This window comes from Heterocephalus glaber, unplaced genomic scaffold (genome assembly GCF_053883595.1).
Source record: "Heterocephalus glaber isolate CG9 unplaced genomic scaffold, H.glaber_assembly_v1.0 deba00001531, whole genome shotgun sequence".
Taxonomy (NCBI): domain Eukaryota; kingdom Metazoa; phylum Chordata; class Mammalia; order Rodentia; family Bathyergidae; genus Heterocephalus; species Heterocephalus glaber.
In genome coordinates, this window is record NW_028258329.1 from 6,584,449 (window position 1) to 6,611,497 (window position 27,049).

Consider the following 27,049-nt stretch of genomic DNA (forward strand, 5'->3'; position numbering starts at 1 on the left):
GTTCATGAAGTCTTTTCCTATGCCAATGTCTTCAAGAGTTCTGCCTAAATTATCTTCCAGCAAGTTCAGTGTTTCTGTCTTAATACTTATATGTTTAATCCATTTCAATCTTAGTTTAGTGCATGGTGATAGGTATGGGTCTAGTTTTAATCTTTGGCAGGTTGAAATCCAGTTTTTCCAGCACCATTTATTAAATAGGTTATCTTTCCTCCAATGATGGTGGTTGGCTCCTTTGTCAAAGATGAGGTGGCTGAGCATGTCTGGAGTTGTTTCTGCATCTTCTAATCTATTCCACTGATCCTCAGGTCTGTTCCTTTGCCAGTGCTGATTTTATCACAGTAGCTTTGTAGTATAGTTTCAAGTTGGGGATTGTGATACCCCCAGCCATGTCTCTGTTGCTTAGAATTGCTTTAGCTATTCTAGGTCTCTTCTGGTTCCAAATGAATTTTTGGATTGTTTTCTCTAGTTCTGCGAAGTATATTCTTGGAATTTCAGTTGGCATTGCATTGAATCTATATAGTAGTTTTGGAAGTATGGCCATTTTCACTATATTGGTTCCTTCTACCCAGGAACAAGGGATGTCTTTCCATTTTCTTATATCCTCCTTGATCTCTTTTTTCAGAATGCTTTAGTTTTCAATGTAGAGGTCTTTTGCTTCCTTTGTTAGATTGATTCCTAGATATTTCATTTTTTGGGATGCTATTGTAAAAGGAATTGTTTCCCTAATTTCTCTCTCAGTGAGTCTGTTATTTGTGTATAAGAAGGCTATTGTTTTTTTGAGTGTTGACCTTGTATCCAGTTACTCTACTGAATCTGTCAATTAAGTCTAGAAGTCTTCTGGAGGAGTTTTTTGAGTCTTCTATGTAAAGTATCATATTATCAGCAAATAATGACAGTTTAACTTCTTCTTTTCCTATCTTTATTCCTTTTATTTCTTTCTCTTTTCTAATTGCTGCGGCCAGTGTTTCCAGAACAATATTGAACAGGAGTGGTGATAGTGGGCATCCTTGTCTTGTTCCTGATTTTAGCGTGAAAGTTTTCAGTTTTTGACCATTTAGTATGATGTTGGCTGTTGGTTTTTCATAGATAGCCTTAATCAGGTTAAGATAAAGACCTTCTGTTCCAATTTTCTGTAGGGTTTTTATCATGAATGGGTGTTGGATTTTGTCAAATGCCTTTTCTGCGTCTATTGAGATGATCATATGGTTTTTGTCCTTGACTCTGTTAATATGGTGTATTAGATTTGTTGATTTACGAATGTTGAACCATCCTTGCATCCCTGGGATAAATCTGACTTGGTCAGGATGTATGATCTTCTTGATGAGCCTTTGTATTCTGTTTGCCAGTATCTTGTTGAGGATTTTTGCATCTATGTGCATTAGGGAGATTGGCCTGTAGTTCTCTTTTTGGGTAGGATCTTTCCCTGGTTTGGGAATTAAAGTAACACTCGCTTCCAGGATTGAATTTGGAAGTATTGCTTCCCTTTCAGTTTCCTTGATGAGTTTAAAGAGTAATGACGTTAGTTCTTCTTTAAATGTCTTGTAGAATTAAGCAGTGAAGCCATCAGGAGTTGGGCTTTTCTTTGTTGGTAAATTTTGTATTACATTTTCAATTTCACTCATTGTAATTGGGGTGTTTAGAATCTCTATATCTTCTTCATTTAACTTTGGCAATTCTTGTGTATCTAGGAATCTGTCCATTTCTTCTGTGTTTTCCATTTTATTGGAGTAGAGGTTCTCGAAGTAGGTATTGATGATCCTCTGGATTTCCGTTGGATCTGTTGTGACTTCACCTTTTTCATTCTTAATTGCATGTATTTGTGCCTTTTCTTTCCTTTTTTAATAAGGTTGGCTAAAGGTTTATCGATTTTATTTATTCTTTCAAAAAACCAACTCTTTGATTCATTGATTTTTTTGTATTGTTCTCTTAGTCTCCATTGCATTGATTTCTGCCCTGATCTTTATAATTTCCTCTCTTGTAGGAGCTTTGGATTCGTTATGCTCTTCTTTTTCAAGGAGCTTGAGGTTCTGCATTAGGTTATTTATCTGAGTTTTCTCTGTTTTCCTAATATGGGCATTCACTGCTATGAATTTCCCGCATAGAACTGCTTTCTTTGTGTCCCATAGATTCCTGTATGTTGTACTGGCGTTTTCATTTACTTATAGAAACTGTTTAATTTCTTCTTTAATTACTTCTGTGACCCATTGGTTGTTCAAGAGGGTGTTATTCAGTTTCCATGTGTTTGTTGGGGTTTTGAGGTTTCTTATGTTATTGATCTCCAATTTTATTGCACTATGGTCTGATAATATACAGGGGGTAACTTCAATTCTTTTACATTTACTTAGACATGTCCTATGAGCTAGCATGTGGTCTATTCTGGAGAATGACCCATGTGCAGCCAAAAAGAATGTGTATTCTGATTTTATGGAGTGGAGCACTCTGTAAACATCTGTTAAGTCCATTTGTTCAATAGCTTGGTTCAGTTCTAGAATTTCCTTGATAACTTTTTGTCTAGATGATCTGTCTATTTGTGATAGTGGGGTTTTGAGGTCCCCCACTACAATTGTGTTAGTGTTTATTTGGTTTTTCATGTCTATTAATATTTGTTTTGTATAGTTGAGGGCATTCATATTTGGTGCATATATATTTAGGATTGTCATCTCTTCCTCTTGGATTGTTCCCTTCACAAGGATATAGTGACCATCTTTGTCTCTCTTAATTAGTTTTGGTTTGAAGTCTACTTTGTCTGCAAATAAGATTGCTACCCCTACTTTTTTCTGGGTTCCTGTGGCATGGAGAACTGTTTTCCATCCTTTTACTTCCAGTCTATGAGTTTCTTTTTGAGTTAGGTGTGTTTCTTGTATATAGCATATTGTTGCATTTTCCTTTTTAATCCATTCTGCCAGTCTATTTCTTTTGATTGGTGAATTGAGGCCATTAACATTGAGGATTATAATTGATAGATATTGATTTATCCTTGTCATGATGTTTTACTTTTGTTGGCTCTTTTATTTCTTATTTTTTCCCCCTTTCCCTTTAGTATCTTACCTTGCCTGGTGGCTTCCCTCTGTTGGGCCTCATGGAGTTGTGGCCTTCATTGCTTTCTGCTAGGGTATTGTTTAGAATTGCTTGCAGTGCTGTTTGGTTTTCATGAAATTTCTCAGGTGTTCTTTGTCGTGGAAGTATCTAATTTCCCCATCGATTTTGAAAGATAATTTTGCAGGATACAACAGTCTAGGTTGGAAGTTATTCTCTTTTAGGTCTTGAAATACTTCACTCCAGGCTCTCCTTGATTTGAGGGTTTGTGTTGAGAAGTCTGCTGTGATTCTGATGGGCTTTCCTTTGTAGGTGATTTGTTTCTTTTCTCTAACTGCCTGTAGGATTTTGTTCTTCTGTTGGGTTTCTGGGATCTTGACTATTATATGTCTAGATGTAGATTTTTTTTGATCATGGCTAGTTGGAGTTCTGTATGTCTCACGTATCTGTATGTCCAATTCTGTACCTCTGTCTGGGAAGTTTTCCACTATTACTTCTGTGAACAGTTTCTTTATGTCAGTTGTGCTTTCTCCTGTTTTTTCATGGACTCCTATCAGTCTTTTTTTTTTTTTTTTTGGTACGGGGGATCGAACTCAGGTCCTTGTGCTTGCGAGACAGGTGGCAGAACCACTGAGCTAAATCCCCGGCTCTCCTGTCAGTCTTATGTTATTCTTCTTTCCATCGTCTAGCAGTTGTCGGATTGATTTCTTGTGGTCCTTTACTCTTTTTAAGAAATCTCTATTTTCATGGTCTCCATGAGCCTGTCTTCTATATCTGATATTCTATCTTCAGATTCCCTTAATCTGCTGTGGATACTTTCAATGGAGTGTTTGATATCCTGAATATCTGTTTGAATCTGTTTCATGGATTCCATTTCTTTCTTATGTTGGGTGATCGTGGTTTCCATTTCTTTCTTATGCTGGGTATTCATGGCTTCAAGCATGTTTCTGAGCTCATCTATTTTTTTATGTGTTTCTGTTCTAGAGCCTCTAATCATGTCTTTCACTCTGCTCACCATCTCTGTAGATATCTGGGAGATTATTTCTGCTTTGAATTTTTCTAGAGCCTCATTTATCTGTTTTGTTACTTCCTGTGCTATCAGTTCAGGGTGTCCAGGTGATTGGTTATGGGACTTTTCTATCTCATTTCCCCCAGGATTTACCCTTGGTGGGGTGGAAGTCTGAGTTTGTGCTTTGCTTAAATGTCTTTTCATTTTTGTTTTTGGTACTGTCCTTCGTTTAACTCCTGGGTTGATAGTTGAAATTGCTTACTGTAGGTATCTTTGTTGCTTGTAATTAGAACCCTTATGGAATGATTGCTTCTCAGAGGTGTCTTCCAGATATAGCTGGTCTTTAAGTTTTGAGTCTCTTATGACTCTAAGGCTATTTCATTTTCCTTATACTAGGAAGATTCATTGACTAAATCAATGCCAACGCCTTAGCCCAAGTGATACAGTCAGCAACACCATTGCATCAAGTACATCTTTGAACATGACATTTTGTGGTAGTTATTAATCTATCACCTTTAGCTGTGTGAATTAAATCAAGATCGAGGACCAACCCAACATATAGTGAATAAACTCTTCAATATAACAACTTTACCCTTTGGGATGAGGAGTTAGAAGGGGTTGGGGAGGGAAGGACAGATGGGAAGAAGGATAGGGGAAGGTTAGCAGTGTGGCCAGAGGACACAGGTGAGAAGGAAAAAGAATAATAGGAAAATAAAGAAGAACGCCAAATGAGGACCAAAACAGGGACAAAAAGGGAAGATTAACAGTGTGGGAGAGCGAGCGAGTTGAGTGTAAGAGAGAGAGAAAGGAAAGAGAAAAGAAAGAAGAAAAGAAAAAAAGGAGAGAAAAACAAATATTTGCAAAGAGTAGGAAAAAAAATTAAAGATAAGAGGAGCAAAGGAAAAGAAAAGAGAAAAATTCCCAAACTAATAATACTAATTTTGGGAATAAAAAATAACCATGAAGATGAAGGGCCTCTTTCATGGTATGTCTCTGCTGTCACAATAGACAATGTGGGTAGCAGTGTGCAGATATAAGTCAATGAGTCTCAGCAAGCTAGTCGCAGACCCGTGAGATTCAGGCAGATTTCTGGCTGCAAGTCCCAAGTTGAGCTCCCTGTCCTCCCGTAGGGTTGAACTCTGCAGAGTTGTATTGCAGGTTCCAGCTGCCCTTCCCCTGAAGATAGTCCCAGTCCTGATGGGAGGTGAAGATCACTCCGACTTACCCAGTACAGTGGTCTGGTGGTCCGGTGTCCTCTGCGTCTTTCTAGTGTGGAACCAGGTGGCTGTACAGAGAAGAGGCCAGAGGAGGTGGGGTTGTGTGTCCAGTGGATTACTGCCGGGGCGCGGGCTGATTCGGCGTGTTCTGCATGACTCACGACCTTGGTACGGCGTCCGCAGACCTGCCTGTCTGCAGCGGGCAAGGCTGTGCCTTTGACAGCTCTTGTTGCAAACTGAGTCATTTTGGCTCTGTTGGGTCACTGTATTTAGTACTGACTCTTCTGTAGACACAAATTGGAAGAAGACATTTAAATGAAGGCTAATATCAAAAATCTTTTTGAAAAAGGAATAGGAAAAGTAAAACTGAGTCCTATGGGTGCTGCATTGCATGTGGCTGGAGAACGAGGGGGAGTCCACAAGCAGGGAGATGCTGGAGCACGAGGGCTTCTTTCTCCATAGCTTTTTCTTTGCTGTGGTGCATTGTGGGAACTATGGGTGCTAGAAACACCCTTTTTTGACACTGTGAGGCTTATTGTCTGGAACACTTTTTGTATCTCAGATGAGATTTTGTGGATAGGGCCTTTTTTCCTGTTTTAATAATGCATTATCAACTACAAAGTTGCCGCTAGAAAAAATATCAATTATCACTTATGCAAGACTTGGCATTACTTGAGACCACATTCCGTCCTTGGAACACAAGAGTTGCTTTGAGCCAAAATTCAGAGAGGGTTTGCGGACAAGTTGCATACACAATCATTAAGTTGGCCAGAAGAATATATTTTTATCCTGTAAATTGAATGCCAGTTAAGCAGTAGTGATTATTACAAGAAGCTATAATTTATGCTAAGGGAAGTGAAGATTTTTTTTAAAGATAAAAATTGTTCTTTAAGAATAGCAGAGAAAAAAAAAAAAGAATAGCAGAGAGAGATTCAATTTCATGGAAATTTCCAAAGCAAACCCTTGGCTCCATACGATATCCAGGATAGTTCAAAGAGTGGTATTCAGACTAGTGTAATCATGTACCATAAAATGACATTTTCATCACTGGTCTATAGCAAACCATATATGTTACAGTGGTCCCATAAGATTACAGCATCTAGTGATGTGTAGCCATCTTAGTTTGTGTAAACACACTATCTTTTCACAACTATCAGATCTTTTAACGACATATTCCTCAGAACATGTCCCTGTCACTGAGCAACCCATGGCTATATTTAGTAACTTAGCAAGAATGTGTTTACTATTCCTGAACTTTGTTCTTAGAATGTTCTGCAGCAGGTTGAACGTGTAGATAAAATATTTGGACCTTGTATTTTGAGTTTGTCCAGAATCTCCCTACACCAATCCCTTCCCTGGTTTCACCCCAAAATTTGGAAATCTGGGCAGAAATGAATTCAGGGTTTTGTCTTTGACTAACCAAAAGTGATTGTCCTAAATCTTGTGTTGTCTCATTGAAATCTTAGTGGTAATTCTTGCTGTTGGGTGTCAGTTTAGACTTCTCCCTGGACTTTGTGGGTAAAGGTTGAGAAGATTAAATGGGGACCCGAGAAAGATCTCTGATACTTGAGTTATTTCACATCTTGAGGATTAGCTTGATCAGGGTTCACCGAGAAAGGCAGGGGTCTGTGCCTGGAGGCTGCATGAAGGCAGATTTCAGCTCAGGATGGTAGAGGTCGGTGGTGCTGGCCCTGAGTTTCTTTCTAGAGGAGACGTTCTTAGCCCTGTTGGTACGCTAGGCTAAGGTGGGAAGCCCTGTAAAATGCAGATGCCCAAGCCAGGAGTGGTGTCATACCCCTGTAATATTAGCCCTCTGGGAAGCTGAGTCAGGAAGATTGCAAGTTTGAGCCCAGCCTGAGAGACTTAACAAGACCTTGTCTCAAACTAAAAAAGAAAAGAATGAGGCTGCAAATGTAGCTCAATGTGAAGTCCCTGCGTTCAATCTGCAGTACCACAACAACAAACAAGCAGATGCCCGACCCCTCCCCAGTGAGCCTGGTCTGCCTTTGGCCTTAGGTATTTGTGCCTTAGGATTCTGGGGAAGTGCTCAGCTTATCACCCTGGCTGATCGCCTACCTGGAGTGCGAAGAAGAGCTCATTAATTGTGGTTCTCAGAGTGTGCTTGGCTGCTGCGTTATCTTTCGGTTACTGTAACAAATGCCTGGGATGATCAGCTTACTCAGAGGAAAGCTTTGTTTTGGTGCATGGTTTCAGTCCATGATTGGCCCCCTTGCTTTTGGGCCTATGGAGAGTTAGCACATCATGGCAAGAGTATGAGGTAGTACAAGCTTCTTACCTCATGGTGGCTAGGAAGGTGAGAGGAATAAAGGAATGAGCTGGGGTCCCAGAACTCCCCGCCAAGTAACTTCACCTCCCAGTGACTTCTCAGTAGAGCCAAGTCCTTAACACATAGGTCTTTGGGGGTCAGTCCAGATCCAAACAGTAGCAACTGCACCAGCAGCTTACTAGACCCCTTGTACTACCTGAATCAGAAACCACAGTGAGGCCCAGCAGTCTGAGTTTACACAACCACCCTCCCCCTACACACATATCAGGGATTCTAACCTGTCCTGAACTTTGAGCACTGTTGGTCTACACTGTAGCAATGGTTGTCAAACTTTGATGGACATTAGATTCACCTGGGAACCCTTAAAAATCCAGATACCTAGGTCACACCTTATACCAGTGAAATGAGAACCTCTGGTAGCGGAAGCTGTGCACCAGTGTTTTCTAGAACTTTCTAGAAGATTCTGTGTAAACACCTTTAAAAGCCAGGGCCTTAGAGAAATTGAACTAGGTCCTTCTTGGTCCTCAGATTCTGGGATTCACCTTCAAGTTTTGCCCTTTCTTCCCAGCTTTAAGTTCATTAAGCAGCACATAAATTGTCTTAGATCCTCAAGTGGATGCCAGAGTCCCCGTTGGAACTGTTTCTGTGGAAGATGTGGCTGCTTGCTTCTGATTTATTATGTACTTGGGAGAAAGGGCTTAACTGGATTCTGTGCCGAGGTGACACTGTCAGACACACCCCACCACCTAAGGGCTAAAACTTTTATGAGAATTTCTACAACATGGTCAGGCTGTTTTGATTTTGTTCATCCACAAGTTGCATCAGTTTACAAATGTTTATCAGCCCCTTCTGTGTGGTTAGCACTGGGAGACTGTTGAGGTGTAAAGAATGACAAGCCCTGCCTTCAGAATGACCCTGCAGGACCTTGAGAGAGAGGAAAGGACTTTGGTGGTTGCAAGTTCAAGCTGGAGAGATCTCTCTTAAGTGTTGAGGGCCAGTGCAGGGAGGCAGTGACCTACAAACTGGACTTTAAAGCAGGAAGGAACTCCAGATAGATGCAGGGCATGGGCAAAGGCACTGGGGTAACTGGATTGGTGTGGGATTCCAGCAGGGACCAAGGCCATTCCCTGACCTGTAATGAGCACTGAACCCATCTAGGAAGGGGATGGAGGAATACATACTCCTGACCCCATCCACCTTCACTCCAGCCCCACGGCAGGATGGAAAAGGCAGAGTGCAAATAATTAGGTCATAAAGCCCCTCCTGATGTGTGGTTTTCGGGAAAGGAAGGGGTAATGGTCATTAGGAGCAGGAAGCAGCCTGTCCTTAGAGTTTCTGCTGCCTGGCGCATCCTGTGCCTTTTGATGTCCATGAGGGGTCTTTGAACTTTGGGAAGCCGCAGGTTCTCTCTTAGCTGCATCCCCTCCCGCAGGTTAGCTAATCCCCTCTTCTGCATTAGCCTTTGAAGGGGAGAGGAAATGCTGGGGGCTGGTTTCCAGTGCCCATTAAAAGGCAGCCCTGGGGAAACTGGTGGCAGGGATTGCCTAGGAGGGGGGGCAGCAGGGGCCTTTTTGGAAACTAGTGGAGGGCATTCAGTTTTCATTGTATGCCCTTGGTATCCTTTGAATTTTTACCATGCACTTATTTTTAGCTACTGAATAAATTAATGATTGCCTCAAGCCAGGCCCTTTCTGTTGGCTGAGAAAAACCCTTCTTAAGAAATCGAGCAGTTGCTATTGTTTGTCAGCAGAAAGCACATTAAATCTAAGCTTCTATGGCCTGCAAGTTACTAAGTCTAGTGGAATTGAAAATAATCTGGCCTACTTAAAGGCTGCCAGTGGTTAAAAAGAAAAAAATAAATAAATCTCACTATCCTTTAGTTTCTTTGAGGGGGAAGAAGCAGGTATAAAAGCAGTTACCTAAAGCATTTCTTCTAGGTAAATAAAGCTGTCCCTTGACATCAGCAGGGACTAGTCCCACGATGTCACTTGGTTACCAAACCCCACAGACACTCCGGTCCCTTAATAAAAGGATGTCATGTGTGCATACAACCGACCCAATCCTCCTGTTCACTTTCCGTCAGCTCTAGTGACTCATAATACGTCATGCAATGTAAATGCTAATGTGAATAACTGTTAATACTGTATTGTTTAGGGAGTAAAACCGTCTACATTTTCAGCACAGGTACAGTTTGAGTTTTTAATCATCAAATATTATTTATCCATATTTTGCTGATTCCAAAGATCCAGAACCCATAGAGACAGAGGACCCACGGGGGTTCTTCAGAAAGGTGTTTGGAGATGAGGACTGACTTTGAGGTTTATCAGCTCACAGCCACGTGTTATCCTGAAGCGTATGGAGGGAATTGGGCACGCTCACCTCCATAGCACGCCACTGGACACAAATACGCAAGCCTTAAAGTGGCTGTAGAAGTCCCTACAAATGAGAAATTAGTCTCCACTTACACATACATAATTTCTGCCATCCACTGTTAGTGGCAAGTTCCTCCTTGGCTTCTGCAGTTTAGACTATTAGCCCAGGGTTTACAGCTCTGAGTGGTTTTCACCACGTTGCTATTTCTTACCCTATTCCAGTCTTGTGCCTGCAGCACCATTAGGGGAATTGCTCGTGAGGTCAGAAGCAGATGGCATTGTCTTCTCCTTTTCACTGGATCTCCCAGTTTCTTTCATCTGAGTGAGGCCGATGATCCCAGTGGCACTGTGCTCTCCAGTCTTTTCCAGGCAGAACCTTGGGAACACGTTTCTCTAATGAGAAGCACTTTGTATTCTTCACCTTAGATGTGTTCTTGCCTAACAAGAGGTGCACAAGGCGTTCCAGACCCATGCTAGAACCAGAATTGAGGGTTGGGCCCCCGTCATCCTCGGGGCACCCTGAGCCAAGTGGGGAGGAGTGAGTGTAGCCGTCAGCTTAGACCCACTTCTGCCACCCTGGCCCTGTGTCCTTCAACCCTTGCAGTGCCATGTGTGTCTGCAGCAGGCCCTTCACAGACGAAAGAGCAATGGGGGTCTAATAAAACAAGGTATAGGTTGGGAGTGTGGGGGCGCATGCAGAGGACTCTGCCTTGGCGGTTTTCTGCTCATACAGTCATTCATGGTTTTCCTGTGTAGAAGAAATAACCAGTTCTAAACAAATAAATACCAGAGCACATTGGCTTTATCAGCGGAAGGTATGGAATGCCCTGGATGATGCTAATATGAAGTGGAGGATGTCATGATGCAAGCTAAACTTTCCCGAAGATTATTCAAGAAAGACTAAAAACATGAAGAGATGCTGATGTTTAAGGGTAGCAAGACTCAAAATTCTGAGGATGCCATTTATCTTCAAATGAATCAGTATATTCACTACAATCCCAATTAAAACCATTTTTTATGGAAGTTGACAACCCAATATCATACGGAAGAGGAAAGTTCTCAAACTTCCTGAGATCATCCTGGGGGAAAAAAGACTAAAGAGAAGAGGGGAAGAGAGTTGGCTCAGCACTTCTCCCTGCTATGCTCATCTTTACAGGGGCAAAACCTTCTCTCCACACTGTTGTCACCAGGTCAGCACTGTTCTCTCTAAAACAGTCATCCCGAGAGGCTAAATTCTTTCTTCATCTTACAGCCATCATTCCACATATCTTCAGAGTGTCTCACTGGAATCACCTGCAACACTCTATAAAATGCTTTCACAGGGTAGAAATACACTTGGCTTGATAGACATTTTTGTGCAGGTATAAAATTTTGCAGATATTACCTGACTCCAAGTCTGTTGAAGTGAGGAGACATGAGTGCACGCATCAGCTCTGCGTGCACTTGTTGGATGCTCTATGCTCTATGCAGTGAGGGCATTGTGGGAAGGAGGAGATGAGCCTCCCTCATTGGGGCAGAGGTGAGCCTCATTTGGGAGCCTGCATCATCATGTGCTCGTGTTTGTGACTATCCTACCATGAAGCCACTCATGCCCATGAGATGGTGAGAGGATGCACACACCGGGGGGAGCCCGTGTCCTGTGTGCTGGTGGGTTATATCGCTCACTTTCTCATCCCTGAGGCAAAATACCCAACACCTCAAATTAAAGGAATCCAGGTTAATTTTGACTTGGTTTCAGAGGGTTGAGTCTGTGGTCAATGGCTTTGAGGCAGAAATGATGGCATGATGGAAGGACCTGGTGAAGGAATGCTGCTCAACTCATGGAAGTCAGGAGAGGGGGGCGGAGAAGAGAGAGGAGAGAACAGAGAGGAGAGGAGAGGGAGAGAGAAGAGAGGAGAGAGAAGGGAGAGAGGAGAGAGAGGGAGAGTGAGACACAGAGAGAGAGAGAGAGACAGAGAAAAAACCAGGACCAGAGACCAGAATACATCTTTCCAGGTCACACCCTCAGTGACCCACTTCATCAACCAGCCTCCACCTCCTGATAGCACAGTCAACTGTGAGCTCATCTGTGGGTGAGTAGAGCACCCCCACCATGACCAAGTACCTTCTGAAAGCCCCGTCTCTGGGCACATGAGACTTTTAGGGGACTCTTGGGATCTAAGCCGTAGCAGGTTGTTAGTGGCTTTAGATGTTTATGTGGTGCTTTTTCCTACTCTAACTGCTGGTGGAGCAGAGAAAGATGAGGCCAGTTCACCTCGACCTGCTATTGGGACATTAAATGAGATGAGAGGCTGTGCCTCAGGCCACTCCCTTTGCCCCTTCATACAAAGTGTGCCACATAATATCGTTGTCTATGCTTGTCCTTGGATTTGTCCTGAGGACATCTGCGGTCCTGGACAGGATGACCACCTACCCAGAGCAGCTGGTCTCCAAGATGTCCGTGAAGCTCTGTTCAGGCATCTCTTGCTTGCAGTCCCTGGGCCTCAGCTAGCAAAACAGCAGAACAGGCACATTCTATTCCCTGAGCACATTGCAGCCGAAATACGGAATGAGAAAGCATCTAAAGGGGACCGGGACTGTGCAGTTCATTCCCAACCCACTTTGCTTTTGTGTGCTCCCCACACTTCCTGCATCAGTCTGGAGCTCTTGGGGGCACCTGAATTCGTAGCTGGGGCTGCCGTCCTCTTCACTCAGGACAACGTGTGCTCGAGGGAAGCCAGGGGAAGCCTCCCCGTGCTCACTACCCCCGGGCACTTTCCCTTCATCCCACTCACCTCCATTCCTTCAGGAGGTGAGATTCACACGCCCAGCACTTAGGAAGTGTTTGACAGATATTTATTGAATGAATAACTTTACATATTGTCATCCCTGCCTAGTCAGAGATGAGGAAACTGAGGCCCAGAGGTACATTGTTGACCAGAAGAGGGAATAATATCACCCTGCTTTGTCCTTTTCTTTTTTTCTCTCTCACTTCTCTTGGCACAATAAATTGAATTTTTGTTAAATTGAAAGTTAAAATCGCACTTGATCTGAGTCATACACTGTATACTGTATATCATATATGATATGTATGTATGTGTAAATGCACATATGCACCCAGATCTAGGCAAGACTGCTTAGAGAAGAGTCTGGACCTGACTCTTACACAAGAGTCTCTGTCAAAATCCCATATATATATAAATTCAAGAACTTGACTGTCTTTTTGTCATTTCAGTACTCTGGTTAGCTGAGAGAGCATATATTGTATATGTATTGTCCATTTTCACCTACTATGACATTATCCATTACAGCATTACCACCAACACTCTGTTGGTTGTTACTCATTGGGGATTTGGAATTACACAGTGTTTTATGATTGTTCTTACTGACATGATAGGGAGACATAGGAATAGAACTAAGCTTGTGATGACCACAGTCTGCTCTGGTACTAGCATTATTGCTAACCCCTGAAAGCTGTTTGACTGTTTTTTCCAAACAAAAACAATAAAGTTCTCTGGGGGGGTAATAATTTGGTATTATTTTTGCATCTTTGTTTTGAGATCATTAATGATCATGGCAATTAACCTTGTTCTTCAGCCTGTTATAATTGAGTGTACCTGTTACCTCTCCTGGTGACTTGGATCTCTTGCAGATAGTTTCTTAGTAGCAGAATACTCAGAGTGGAGTCTGGTGCTTGGCAAAAGGTACTGACAGTGGGGAATTTTCTAGTGTAAAGCTGATGTGTTGCTATTATGTTAATTAATAATAGCCAGTATAAAATTGCCCACTATTTTCTAGAAACTGCTATGGGCTGTTCCTGTTATTTGCAACTTTAATAAAATTAATAAGATCTACTAAATAGTGAGTGCCAGGTAGCTGACCCACAAGACTACTGACCCAGCTCCTCCCCTTCCAGTGGAGAGGCTGTGTTCCTTGAGCATTCCCTGGATTCTTTATCTCAATACAAGTATTCATTTCCCAAAGCCAGCCAAGACAGCTTTGAGGAGAGGCCAGAGCTGACTTCTATGGCTGAGATCAGAATCCCAAAGCTTCTGAGAGATGTATAGCTCACAGCCAAGTAAAGCTGAAGCTTCTAAAATGGCAAATACACCAAGTCTAGCATCCTTAACCATCTCCTGTGGCTTCCAACATCTGGGGTGAAACTAGGAGGGTGGAGCATTAGGGAAATTCTTTCAGAGCTCCCTCCATGGTATGATTGGGATTTCCCAAAGCAAATACAGAAGCAGCACGTTATTTTGTTTTAAGATAAAAATCAATCGACTCCAGGCCATTAAGTTATTACCGTATCTGATACATGTGACATGAGGCCCATCTGTGCCCCAGCCTCACAGTCATTTAGAGTTAAAATCACTGTGCATGCTTAACACTACACATTTTTGTTAAATATAACGTTGTCAGAAATAATAGATGCCCTAGGATATAAACCTAAAATAACATGGAAATTTTAGTCAGGTAATCTTTATTTAAACTAAAAATAACCTTAACAGTAGTTTATATAAACCTCAAGTAGCGAGACTCTCAGCCCAGTGCTAGTTCATCAAGCTGTAAATTTATGAGGCATTTACTTAGCATTTAACATTTTAAACCAGATCGAGCATGATCTATATTAGAGACAAGTTCCAGAAAGCCAAGAATTCCACTCATGGCTAATCCTGCTGACTGGAACATTCCTCAGGGAAGTCCTCTGAGGGCCGCCAGAGGTAAACACTCACCAAATGCACCACATGTTAGTGGGTTAGATCCTGTGAGGAATGGAGAGGGGTCAACAGCATACTCCACTTCTTGATCACTTCTATAATCATCCCGTGTGTCTCCTGAGAGACCAACTTCTCTGGCCAGGAGAGTCTGATAGTATGGGGAAAGAGACTGGTGTTATAACCAGTCTGACCACCAGAGAAAACTTGGAAATGGTTCCAAGCCCAACATTCCTCTCTTTGTCTGAGGTGAGACCACCCTCTTGTGGCTTGAATCCCCTCAGAGGGTGGTTTGCAAACATCCTTGTTGGTTGGGAAAACCCATCAGATGTTTGCTCAGGAGATCCCAGCCTGAGAGGACAAGAGGCACTCATCACAGCACAAATACAGACAAGTAATTGGAGTATTCATTCTCCATAGGATTATGATCTAGATTTGAAAAGTTTTCACATCCTGAGGTGGGTGATCCTTCTGATCCTGGCCAAATTGTTGGCAGCATGAAAGGAGGTTTCAGAGAATTCCCATGGAGAGTTGGAATCTCTACAGGGATTTAACCATTTCTGAAAATACAGTAAGGCTGTGTCGATTTGTGGAATGTTAAGTGGGTAGCAATGGACATGCTCATCCCACTGCAACTAAGCATGCCTTCCATACATGGGCTATGAAAGAAGAGAAGGTTTTTGTGGTGGAGGATTTGGGGAACAGGTGACAAGTAGAGCCCCTGCACAAGCTCTCAGATGATTTCCCCCAAGGACCCCGCTCAGAATCCCAGAACCATACATCTTCCAAAAGCATCATTAATGTTCACTGCAGACGACTAGGACTCTGATGGAGTAGTTTGACCTGATCCACAAGCATTAGTTAAACCTCATCAAAACTGAAGATGGAAGCTGGTGCTGCTTTTTAAATTTAATGTGACATTTTATTTTTATAACCTCTGCATGTTTCACAGAGTATTTTGGAATCCATCAAAGTTTTCCAAACCTTTACCCACTTGAAAGCACCACCAACTGTATTTAGGTATCCAATCACATTTAAGGTATTCAATTTATGATATCCTTTGATAAATATACTTGAAAATCCAGTCAGTTTCTTTAAAAGTTAACATGAAACAGAGGAGTAAAGGGATATCAGGCAAAAGAGGAAAAAGTTGATTTCACTTAACATAGTGTCTGTAAGATTCATCCATGTGGTTGCATATTGAAGAATTCCCGTTTTATGGGTGAATGATATTCCACTTGTTGTGCCCAGATTACGAAGTCCCAAAGACCACCAGGAGGCCGTTTCCGATGTAAGCACACGAGGGTCGTTTATTCAAGCTTAAGCAGGGACTCTCAATTGTCACCGACACAGCGGATCAAGATTGAGAGCTCCGAGTTCCAAATTAGCAGGGTTTTTATTGAAATTACAGCAAGCTTCGGTCATTAGCAGCCATATGATTGGTTAACATTTAGCAAGTATGAAGTGTAGAATTTTGATTGGCTAGGCTCATTGGGGGTTGAAGGGGATTACGTATAGGTTTTTACAAGAAAAATGGGGACAAAGGTTAGTGGTCTACTGTCACGTACTGATGGTCAGCAGACATCTTGACTAATGGTCATGACTACCTTGTGTGGATAGTCAGCATGTTAACAGATTGTCCTATAGATAGTGGGCCCAGGACACTTGTTTCTAGGGCAAACAGATGGCTGAGTCATGAGCTTAGGAATCTTGAGTTACAGATCATGTCTTTTGTCCCAGATTAAGCACATTTAATCATTAATTTGAAAGAACAAAGGAGACTGCTCCATTTTGGACAAAATGGAGTCATTCTGGTCTCACATTAGCAAAATGGAGTCACTTTTGGTCTCACACCCTGTATGTACATCAGTGTACATTTCAGTTGTGTTCACATCTTAGCTGTCGTGCATGATGCTGCCAGGAACATGGGAATGCTAATATCTTTTAGATCCCGATTTCACTTCTTTCGGAAGCTAACCAGAGATGCTTTCAATTATTCTGCTGAACAGTCCACCACGGTACTAAATTAACACATGCATCATAGATGGGTTCTCCATTTTGAGGGCACATTTTTCAGTATTAAGGATATAATGCCCTTGCTGAATATCTACTGAGTGCCTGCTATGGGCCAGTCACTGATGGAGAAGCTGCCTTGTGGGAATCAGGAGAATGAAAAGATGTGTGGGAATCCAGGAAGAAGGCCTAAAGTTAGGTAGAGATGTCTGCACTGATAGAAGTATGGCCATCAACACCCACAGACACACCATGATAGTTGCTCAATTGACCAGTTAACCCATTAACAATTGACCAATTAACCAAAAACTGGTTCAAGTGGAGAAACATCAAGAAGTAAGACTTAAATGCCTTAAACATTTTAACTTAAGCTATAAAGTAGGGTTTTAAATATTATATAGTATATATTATTATTAATATTTAAATATTGTAGTTTTTCGCTACTTTTATGATACAGAGGGAGAGCCTTATCTTTGAGGATATCTGCCAGCTGGACTTCCATATCACCACCTTTACTCAAAGCATGTTTGCAATGTGAATTTGAATCCAGCTTATTTCACATATTTGTAGATGTGGCAAGAGTGTAAAAGACCCTTAGGAAGCAGTCTGGAAACACAGTTTTGCAGTTCAGTCCTCATCTTTTGCTTTGTTTTGCCTGAACCCATTTTGGCAGCAGTGTGTTTTAGCCACTAGCCAAAATCAGTTTTCATGGAAACAGCTTTGCTTTTGCACTCATGTTTCATTGATTAACCTAACATGTAACCACATGTGTGACTTGCAATGAAGAGTATCTCTGGCACCAGAAGTTGTGAGAAAACAGTTGACCCTTGGTGAATGCGCCCTCCTCGACCCATGGGAACAGAGTCAGAGAGGGCTCTGCTGGCCCAAGATCCAGGGTGCATTGTCCCCACGCAATGTATTTTGCAGAGGAAATGGTGGCTTTGGCTTTGGCTGCTCTTGCTCCACGTCCGATCTAGCCAAGGAGCCAGGGATGTGCGGGGCTGCAGGTTTTACAGAGAAAACCGGAAGGGCTTCTCTTGGGGGGCTTTCAGCAGTAAGCAGCAGACAGGGGAACCGAAGATAGATGGCGAGAGAAGGAGAATGAGGAAAATGGGGCTCCAGAGAAGCACCTCTGACCTTTTTAATATGTATCTCCTCTCTGTCTTTTCCCTGTGCTCCATTACCTGGCACTTGAGAAATACCTAACAAATAGCTTTTGAATGAATGAAAGTACATTTGTTTTCTCTACCATTGGGATTGTTGACAAAGAGCTGGCACCCTTATGCCCAGTATGTCCCTCTCCTGGAAATCACAGGTCAGCAAACTACAGGCCCCCTGATCTTGTGTGATCTGCCATTCAGCTCACTGTAATAATGCTGTGTGCAAAAGTAATATCACTGTTCCGCTTACAGTGTGTGGTCAGCTGCGTCTGCCCTGCCAAGCCTCCTGGTGTCTCTCAGATCCAGTTGGGTGGGGCAGGGGACAGTAATGATCTTGGTGGACCCTGGTACAGAAATGTGAAAGATAAAAGCCCACACTTACTTATGAGTTTGAGGCCCTGAACTCATGACATCTGATAAGTCAAAGTCTTGGCTGGTTCCCACTGAACTTTAGCACTATGACGTATCTCTGAGGAGCACAAAACACTTGGATTACAGACAAAGGAAGCTTAGTCATCAGAAGCTTAAAAGTTTAAGAACTATAATATCACAGTTAATATAATTCATTCATTTATTATTATTGAATATGTACATTACAATATTCAGAACAAAGAAATGGTCAAAGGAAACTCTAACTCCATGACTTTGCTTTCATTAGCATAACTCTTCCTACAGTACTGTAATGGATAAGAGTGATGGTGAACCTTTTAGAACTTTCAGTAACAAACAGCCAGCTGTGGCATGCATGCCATATATTCACCACCACTGGTAAAGCAGAACATAAAGTCACAGTGTTATACTGTACAGTACAATCAGCAGAAACTATAGTACTGTACTGTACTGTAGAGGAAGCCACCATAAGGCCCCACGGCTGCTCAGCTTCCTGCATTGTGAGTCTGAAATGTGGGTCAGAAGTCCAAGGGGTGAGTCGAAAGTCCAAACAGTGTGCCTCAGTACTAAGTCCAAACATTTGTTAAACAGGTCATTAAACAAGGACTGTCTGCACTTAAGACTGAATTTCAGTGCACTTTATACACTTGAACCTGGACCTGTACATGAGACGCTCCTAGCATAGTGTCCTTTTCTCTCCTCTTTTAACAGCCTGGGGATGAACCATGATGATGATCACTCGTCCTGCGCTGGCCGGTCACACATCATGTCAGGAGAGTGGGTGAAAGGCCGGAATCCCAGTGACCTCTCTTGGTCCTCTTGCAGTCGAGATGACCTGGAAAACTTCCTCAAGTAAGTCATCGGATTATTTTGTAGCATCAGAACAATAGGAAGTTCTTCAAGAAGACAAAATGGAGTTCAGCAAGAATGAGGAGGAATGAATCTCTTGTTGAATCCTTAGGTGGCCTGAAGAAGTGGTCAGTGCAGAGTCCCCTGTAATAGGAAAACACCTCCTCCCAAGCGTGCATTGGGTACCACGTTGAGTAGTCAGTCTCTGCCCATTAAATACTTATCCCTTGATGGAAATATCAGCATAGTGACCCTGTCTTTAAAACCCATTGCACTTACCTGCGGTCCGTGACCTTGAGTGGACACTGCTTTAATGATGCCACTTCTCTGCCATGGAGCCAGGCACTTCCTGCCTGCTATGGCTGCTTGCCTGAGGGAAGTAAATTTGCTGGGAGAGGGGGTGGCTCACTGAGAGGGGGAAGGAGTGAATATCTCTCACTGCCACTTTCTTCCTAGAAGATAACCACATCATTCTGTTGCCAGGCTTCTGCATTAGAATTGGCCATCTGGTCTCAAAATTTATCAAATCGAGTGAACCCGTGGGCCATGCCAATCCCTTAGTGTCGAAACCAAAAGAGTAGATTTATAGCCTTGATGCAGTGTATTTACCTTGATCATTTCCCTACTTAGTTGTGTTAATCCATTTGCCCTGCTGAAATGGAAGTGCGTCCCTGAGTGCTACCCGCATAGGAAGCTTTATAGTCCAGCAATACATTGAAATACCCAGTGTGACTGCGGGAAGTGACAAAGGAACATCCTGGGTCTTTCTGCATCTCTCCTGTAGCTGGAGAAATTGTTCAAGCAGTAAATAGACTGCAAAGAACCTGTTAATTTTAATATAGTCTACTTATTTGAGTCTTTGCTGTCACACAATCATAATAAAATGTTGTAAGCTACCTGATGTTACTTTACCCAGAAGGGTCAGGACAACGGAACAGGGTGCTTTCATTTGCTCATGTAAGTCCCACTGGTGACAGGTGATGTAAGTGTGAGCCTGGACCAGCCACATCTGTGTGTACTTCTGCACATGCAACCCTTTAAGAGTTTTGGCAGATGGCTGGGTTTTCTTTTTACTACCATCTGCCTTGCTTTAAGAATAGAAAAATAAAGGTACTTAAGTATTTAACCTTCTAATAGAGCCCACTTTTGGGGAAATGTACCTCTTGTTGTAAGTGAACTACCTGGAAACAGGAGGTGTGGCCAGGTGACCCACTGAATCCAGCACACCTGCCACAGCCCAGTAAGCCCTCCAAGAGAATCTAGGGATCCGGAAATAGGCACACTGATTTCATTTAAAATAAAGCAACCCTTATGCTTTTTCTTTATTCATAGTAACTTTTGCTTGGAGCCATACTCCTCTAAGATAATACTGTAATCTGTTTCAAAAGCATTTTTATCAACTCGCCTAAGAAGAGCCCATTTGCCTGGTGGGTATCATTCCCAGGACTCTCCTAAGCGGCCAATATCTCATTGCCTTTGGAGCAGAGATCCACATTCAGCCAAGTCAAAAAAGTAAAAAGCAAACAAAACAATCTACTATGGCCACTGCCTGGTTCCTTCTCCCATAAATACTTGAAGGTGCATCCTTGTCAGGGACTGAAAAGTTAAAATGTGAACTTGATTGAGTTCCACTGTATTTGTATGTTATTATAGTTTTTTTCTCCCTTGCATTCTTCTTCTTCGAATGGTTTTAATTTTTTGTATGTGTGTGTGTTTGATAATAAAGTTATTTAAAAAAAAAACAAAACAAAACGTGAACTTGGGCAGTGCATTTGCAAGTCAACTTGCCTCTTGGCTATTTCAGGTCCAAAGTCAGCACCTGTTTGTTGGTCACTGACCCCGGGAGACAGCATGCAGTACGCCTCTCTCACAAGCTTCCTGGCATGCACTACAGCGCTGACGAGCAGTGCCAGATCCTGTTTGGCACCAATGCCACCTTCTGCAAAAACATGGAGGTAAGCAGCCCAGAAGGGCTGGCTCAGCAAGGGACACCAGCCTGGCCCTCCCTCAACAGGTCTGGCTTTGGCTAGCAGACATAGGTATTCACACTTAACACATGCACGTGCCTGCACACAACCACATGCATACGCACACATTCACAAGCACGATGTGCATGTGCACACACAGACATTTGCACACCTGTGCCCCAGATAGCCACCCACACGTGCACTTGCAGCCACCCCTTCACACAGAGGCAGCTTTGCAGGGGGATGTGTCAGGGTTATGGTGGACATTGGTAGCCTAATATTTCAGCATGGCAACTTTAGGACTCCAGAGCAAGGAAATGAAGTCATACTTCTTAGAAGTGATATAATATCACCCGACTTCAAACCCTGCACCGATGAGGAAGAGAGCACTTAAAACTGTTAAATACTGGAGAGTATCAAATGGAGATTTAACAAGTAATAAATTGAAGGGGCCGGGGATTTAGCTCAGTGGTTTCACCGCCTGCTGTGCAAGTGCAAGGACCCGAGTTCGATCCCCAGTACCAAAAAAAAAAAAGCCAGAAAAAAAAAAGAAGTAATAAATTGATCATATGATAATAGTAATAAACCATTAAACAGCATTTATTGAACAATGTCCACATATAGTGCTAAAGTTTCCAACCTGCATGATCACAGTTAGCTCTCATGACTCCCTAGATTATATCCTCTGGTTATAAGCAGTGATGCCAAGTCAGACTATGTAATCATTCAAAATGGTTAGGCCGGTAAGTAGTAGAGCGAGAATTCAGACCCAAACCTGGTCACTCCTAGAGCATATACTTTTGCATTGTGTTGCAAACAGGAAGGCCCATAGCTTGGCCAGTTTTGGAGGCAGAAGGTGCCGTGAGGGACGTACTGGTACCTGGGGATGGGCATTTGTATGTTGTGGCCACCTATGTAACAGAGAGGGCAGGCCCTGGCCTCAGAAGGTCAAAGCAGGTGGGGGGCCAGTTGCCACTTGGCACTGGCAAAAGCCTGTACAGTACTACAGAGGGGCAAAAGGACAGGAGAGAAGTAGGTAGCTGGGAATGGTGCTCAGAAGCCACCTAACAGGCTCTTAGCTGGGGTGATGTGCTTTCTACCATTGTTTGGGGTGTGAAAAAATGACAGCACTTCAAAACCAGGCTGGTGCCTCCTCCAGCTATTTTCTCCAAGGAAACTTACCATGGTGTTGTCCTGAATCCTCCTCTGCTGTGCCCCTGGGCTCTGTGCCAGCAAGGCTCCCCCTCCAGGCCTGTCTCAGGGGAAGCCATCTCCCACCTCCAACCCCCTAGATACCCTATACCTCCCACCCCCAGCAGTAGGGTTGGACGCCTTCAAGGGAAGGTGTGAATAACTCCAGGATACAGTCATCCCCAGCAGCCTGCCATACTGCCTCACCTCACACTCACTGTAAAGCGCTACGTGGCGCTTTATTATGGCTCTCATTGCTGTACACATATGCCTACCAGGAGCATCCTGTTTACTTGCACCCAGCTTCCACCCTAAAGTGAGTTGATGGCGCAGAAATGTCAGAACAGAATAGATTTCAGGGTAGTTTTGGATGGCGTGATAATCAGTACAAAAGTAGTACGAGGTCATGTGGATGGGACCTTCTGGAGGACACTGAGCATTTAGAAAAAAGCAGAAAAGCCTGGGCTCCCAGTGGGGATAAGGAGATGCTCTCAGTGGAGTTGAGGACACAGAGTGGCCACTGTGCCCAGTGGGGAATCCTGTCCCAGGCTCATGAGATGGGGCAGGGCCAGGAGTAGCCAGTCCTGCTGGGGTAAGCTTGAATGGGTTGGGAGCTGGACAAATAATACTCCTTCCTTGCAGATAGAGCCATTTTCCTCTTTGAGAGCTCAGCGATTGCATACTCACTGGGTGAGGCTGAACTGAGAGAGGGAAATACATGTATAAGGAGCCCACAATCTCCCAAGCTAGACTGTTTCTTTGAACTATTGCATGAAAACTCTGAGGGTAACCCTTGAGACAAGGACTTTAAACCCAATTTTAACAGATGAGAAAACAGGGAACAAGGGAGATTAGGTGATGGGCTAGGAAAACCCAGCCAGAAAGGGATGTGTAAAAAGGGAAACCCAGGTGTGTCTGTCACTGAGGGAGAAAGACTGCCCTTGTTCAAACACAGACCCCAATAAGTAGGCTGCATGGTATTCTGTGTTTCTTCATTACCATCCTTTTGTTTAAAGAGGATGATTAAAGGTGGGCAATTGATGATTATCTCATTGTTATAACTTTTTCAAAATCCAAATGTATAAACATTGAGTTCTTCTCATTTGTAAATGAAGTCAAACATTCATTCCTGCAGCTCACCAGGCAACTGATATTTTCCTACTTGCTCTTTTCTGGAGAGTTTCACCAATAATCGAATAAAATAAGTTGGCACTTTCCACTCTGATTATTTGCAGGAGTGATTACTTGAGGAAGGAGAGTAATAGCAGTCACTTTGGTGGCCACCAGCCTCAGTCACTGGTCATAGTTCTGCTTGCAAGACTAGTGATGTTTCCTTTAGGGCTATGACAGTGAGGTGGCAGCAACTGTTTATACTGCAGAACATGTCACACTAAGTTTCTGGTACTCCTGGCAAAGATGGGACAGAAGAGTACCTGCTCCCCGTGATGCCTTGACAGCCAAGGACCTGGGAGATAGCCTTTGAGTCAGATCCAGACCAAGACAGCGCTGCAGTTCAGGACTCTAGGACTCATTACATTGTCATTCTGCTCCTCCCATCCCTTGGGAGACCTGTGTTCTAGATGATCTGTATGGCAGGATTGTGTAAGGCTGCTATCATTGTTCTGTTCTTCCTGGAACATAGTCTCGTTGGTGCTGATAATGTGCTTTCCCCATCCCCTTCTGTGCCCCTCATCATCCACTATGTTCCAGCTATACTGATCATCCTACTCTCCCAGGATCCCAACAGGCTCCTGCCAGCAGAAACACATCCTGCTGCATGCAGCTTTTTTCTCTGGCAACTTCTCTCTTAGTTATCTGCACGACTAATTCTCTCAAGTTTTATGAGTTTTGGTTTTTGTTTTCAATGTGCCCTTTACAATGAGGCCCACCCTCATCACCTTATTGGAGACTATAATCTGAGATCCCTCTCCCTGCCAACCCTTAAGTTACCTCTCCTGGCTCTCTCAGGGAGAGCTCTACAGACACTCCAGACACTGATCATCTTTTCCCTTGCTGTATAGTTCACTTACTTATGACTATGATTTGATAATTTCCCTTTTCTAGGCTATGAACCCTTCCAGGGTAGGAACTTTTGCTTTTTCACTCATCAGTGTTTCTCAGTTGCCATGACCAACACTTAGTACGTATTAGGGGCTTAATAAGTAAATATTATCCTTTGATTCAGCCATGACCCTAACACCAGTTTGTAAAGTCCTTCTTATATGACTTTACTCAACTGGTGATGAATCAGTAAACAAGCTTAGAATTGAGAAAGAGATGCTTAGATTCTTCCATGTGTGATGTATTACTCTCAGCTTCATGCTTCTCTGTCTGATTCACCAACATCACACATGAGACTTTGTCAAGTGTCTTGCAGGCATCCCTACGAACCACTCCCATGGCTTCCTCCCAGAACAAGAAACCATTCAAGGCAATGCAATGAGTCTAGAAGCAAGTGACCCCAGGCTGGTTCCTTGTGATTGTCTCTCTTTCTCTGTGCCTTTGTGTCCTCACTGATAAAATCTCAAGCTTCTGGGAAGTTACTATAGGTAAAGTACTAAGAAACCAGTCTGACAAAAAGTCAGTCCCTAGTAAGGTGAGCTGATACTTATGCCATTATTTCTTTTCTAGATAATGCTGATGCCTGTCAGTGAGGAGACAGAACTAATCTGTCTATATATCTCTAAGATCAGTGTTTCTCTACATACAACTCCAGGGGCTATGAAATATTAAGCATTTTCTAAAACAAGTGCTTCTCATGCAAACAGATATCCAGATCCAACCAGAAAAGACTTTTAACACATTCACAACAGGGACATAATTAGTATGTCTCGCTGCCGGGCAGCTCTCAACCATTGGGAAGGTCATGCATGTAATTCTGGTGATTCAAGCTGATAGTAATGTGTTAATCTAATATCATAATTGATCTTTGTAGTCATTTTTACTCTTTCATATTCTTGATTGAAATGGACATTATGTTATGAAATGATCATAGTCTCTTAAATTGCCCTTAAATTTCTTACACCAAATTCTGCTTCTAGCCAAGATGGGATAACAGGAATCGGGTTTGCTCTATCATTGAAAACAATGACATAATAAAAGAAAGGAAAACAAGAGAAACAGAATGATAAATTTTTAAGTTTCTGGACATCAAGCATTGAAGGCCTGTGACCCTTGAATGATGAGTAACCAGTGAGGCCTATTGCATGGACAGCCTCCTGGCTGCAGCACAGGGAAATAGAACTAAGAGGAGGCAGCAGTCTTCCTAAGTTGAGAAAATGGAATGGAGCTGGTTGTACAAGGACCTGAAGCAGTTGGAGTTCCAAGGTTGAGTACAGTAAAAGAAAGAGCTGCCAAACAGAGAATCTAAGAGATCTGAAGAGGGTCCTCCGTGAATATTCACCTTAGTGGTCAGTTCATGTGTGTGAGAAAATGACCCAATGCCAGGAAAAGAATCAGCTGAAAAGGTTCAAGGGAACAATCTCAGGAGCTCACATAGGAATAGGGTAGAGTGCACAGAGGGTTTTGCTTCAGTAGTGTGGCAAAAGTAACCTTAAACTAAAAGCTTATGTGATGCTACCTAACAAAACTGCAAAGCAAGATCAGAAAGGATCAGACTGTTTCCAGATAATTTAAGCCTTGGAACAAAGCTCAGATATGTTTATAGAATTCCAAAACTATTCAACACTCAGTAAAATAAATCACAGTGTCTAACATTAAATAAAATACTAACAAATGTAAATACATCCATAATGAGGAAGAAAACAAAATTAATCCACAGGTAATAGAATTACCTGTGTCAAGGACATTAAAACTCTAAATCATATGCCAGGGTCAAGAAGGTAGCAGAAAAATGGAACATACTAAGTGGAGACCTGGAAGATATAAAGAAGATCAGAATGAAATGTGTTGAAAGGCAATGTTTAGTTAAAAGGTTCTCTGGGTGGGTTTGATAGCAAATTAAACACCATAGGAGAGAACATTGGTGAACTTGATGACAAAATGACTAAAACTGTCAAAACACTAAGAAGAAAAAGATCTTAAAAGTACATAAGGTCAGTAAACTGTGGGAATGGAGGTGCTCTTATAAATATGTAACACGCCCCTGAAGGACATGGGAAGAAAAAGGGGAGAGGCAGAATGGAAAATAATATAAAGAGATCACTACTGAAAACTCTCCAAGTCTGATGAAAACCGTAAGGCCACAGATCCAAGAAGTTCAACAAACTACAACTACAGGAAACAAGGAAATCTAGACCAAGATTCTTCATCTAATCAGTTGTTTAAAAGTAGTGATCTGTGTTGATGTAAACAACTGAGTTTGTAGTAATCTATTATAGCAGGAATAGGCAACTAATGCAGATTTTCCAAATCCAATAGTACAGTAGATTAGGTTATGACATATGTAAAAGTAAAATGGATGAGATTCACACAATGGCCAGAAAGGGAGAGATAGAGCTATTGTATTATATGATTTTTATACTGTATATGAGATAGAATACAGTAGTCTCTCCTTTTGCACAGTTTGGCTTTCTGAGGTTTCTTTTAACCCATTGGCAATCACAGTCCAAAAATATGAAATGGAAAATTCCAGAAATAATAAGTGTTAAATAGTTTTTTTATTACCAGGACATTGTTATAATTGTTTTATTAGTAATTATTTTTCTTAATATAGTATCCTACTGTGCCTAATTTATAAATTAAACTTTATCATAGTTATATACTATAGGAAAAACATAGCATGTGTAAGGTTGGGTACTGTATGTGGTTTCAGGAGTCCACTAGGAGTCTTAGAATGTATTTCTCAAGGCTAAGAAGGGGCCAGTAAAATATCACATAAAGACAGTGGTAAGTTAGAGGAGTA

The 27,049-nt window shown here is 42.4% G+C and overlaps 1 protein-coding gene across 7 annotated transcripts in view; it reads left to right on the plus strand.

Moving 5' to 3' along the window:
* Positions 1 to 27,049, plus strand: part of Adamts17 (ADAM metallopeptidase with thrombospondin type 1 motif 17) — a 321,741-nt gene that overhangs the window by 148,128 nt on the left and 146,564 nt on the right. For all 7 annotated transcript variants that reach the window (XR_015441655.1, XR_015441659.1, XR_015441658.1 and 4 more), the window contains 2 exons: positions 18,890 to 19,030; positions 20,832 to 20,982. Coding sequence is in view for 2 of the 7 variants with exons in the window: in XM_004852682.4 (XP_004852739.1) it covers positions 18,890 to 19,030; positions 20,832 to 20,982 (292 nt within the window). In the remaining 5 variants the exon portion in view is untranslated. The remainder of the gene's footprint in view (positions 1 to 18,889; positions 19,031 to 20,831; positions 20,983 to 27,049) is intronic.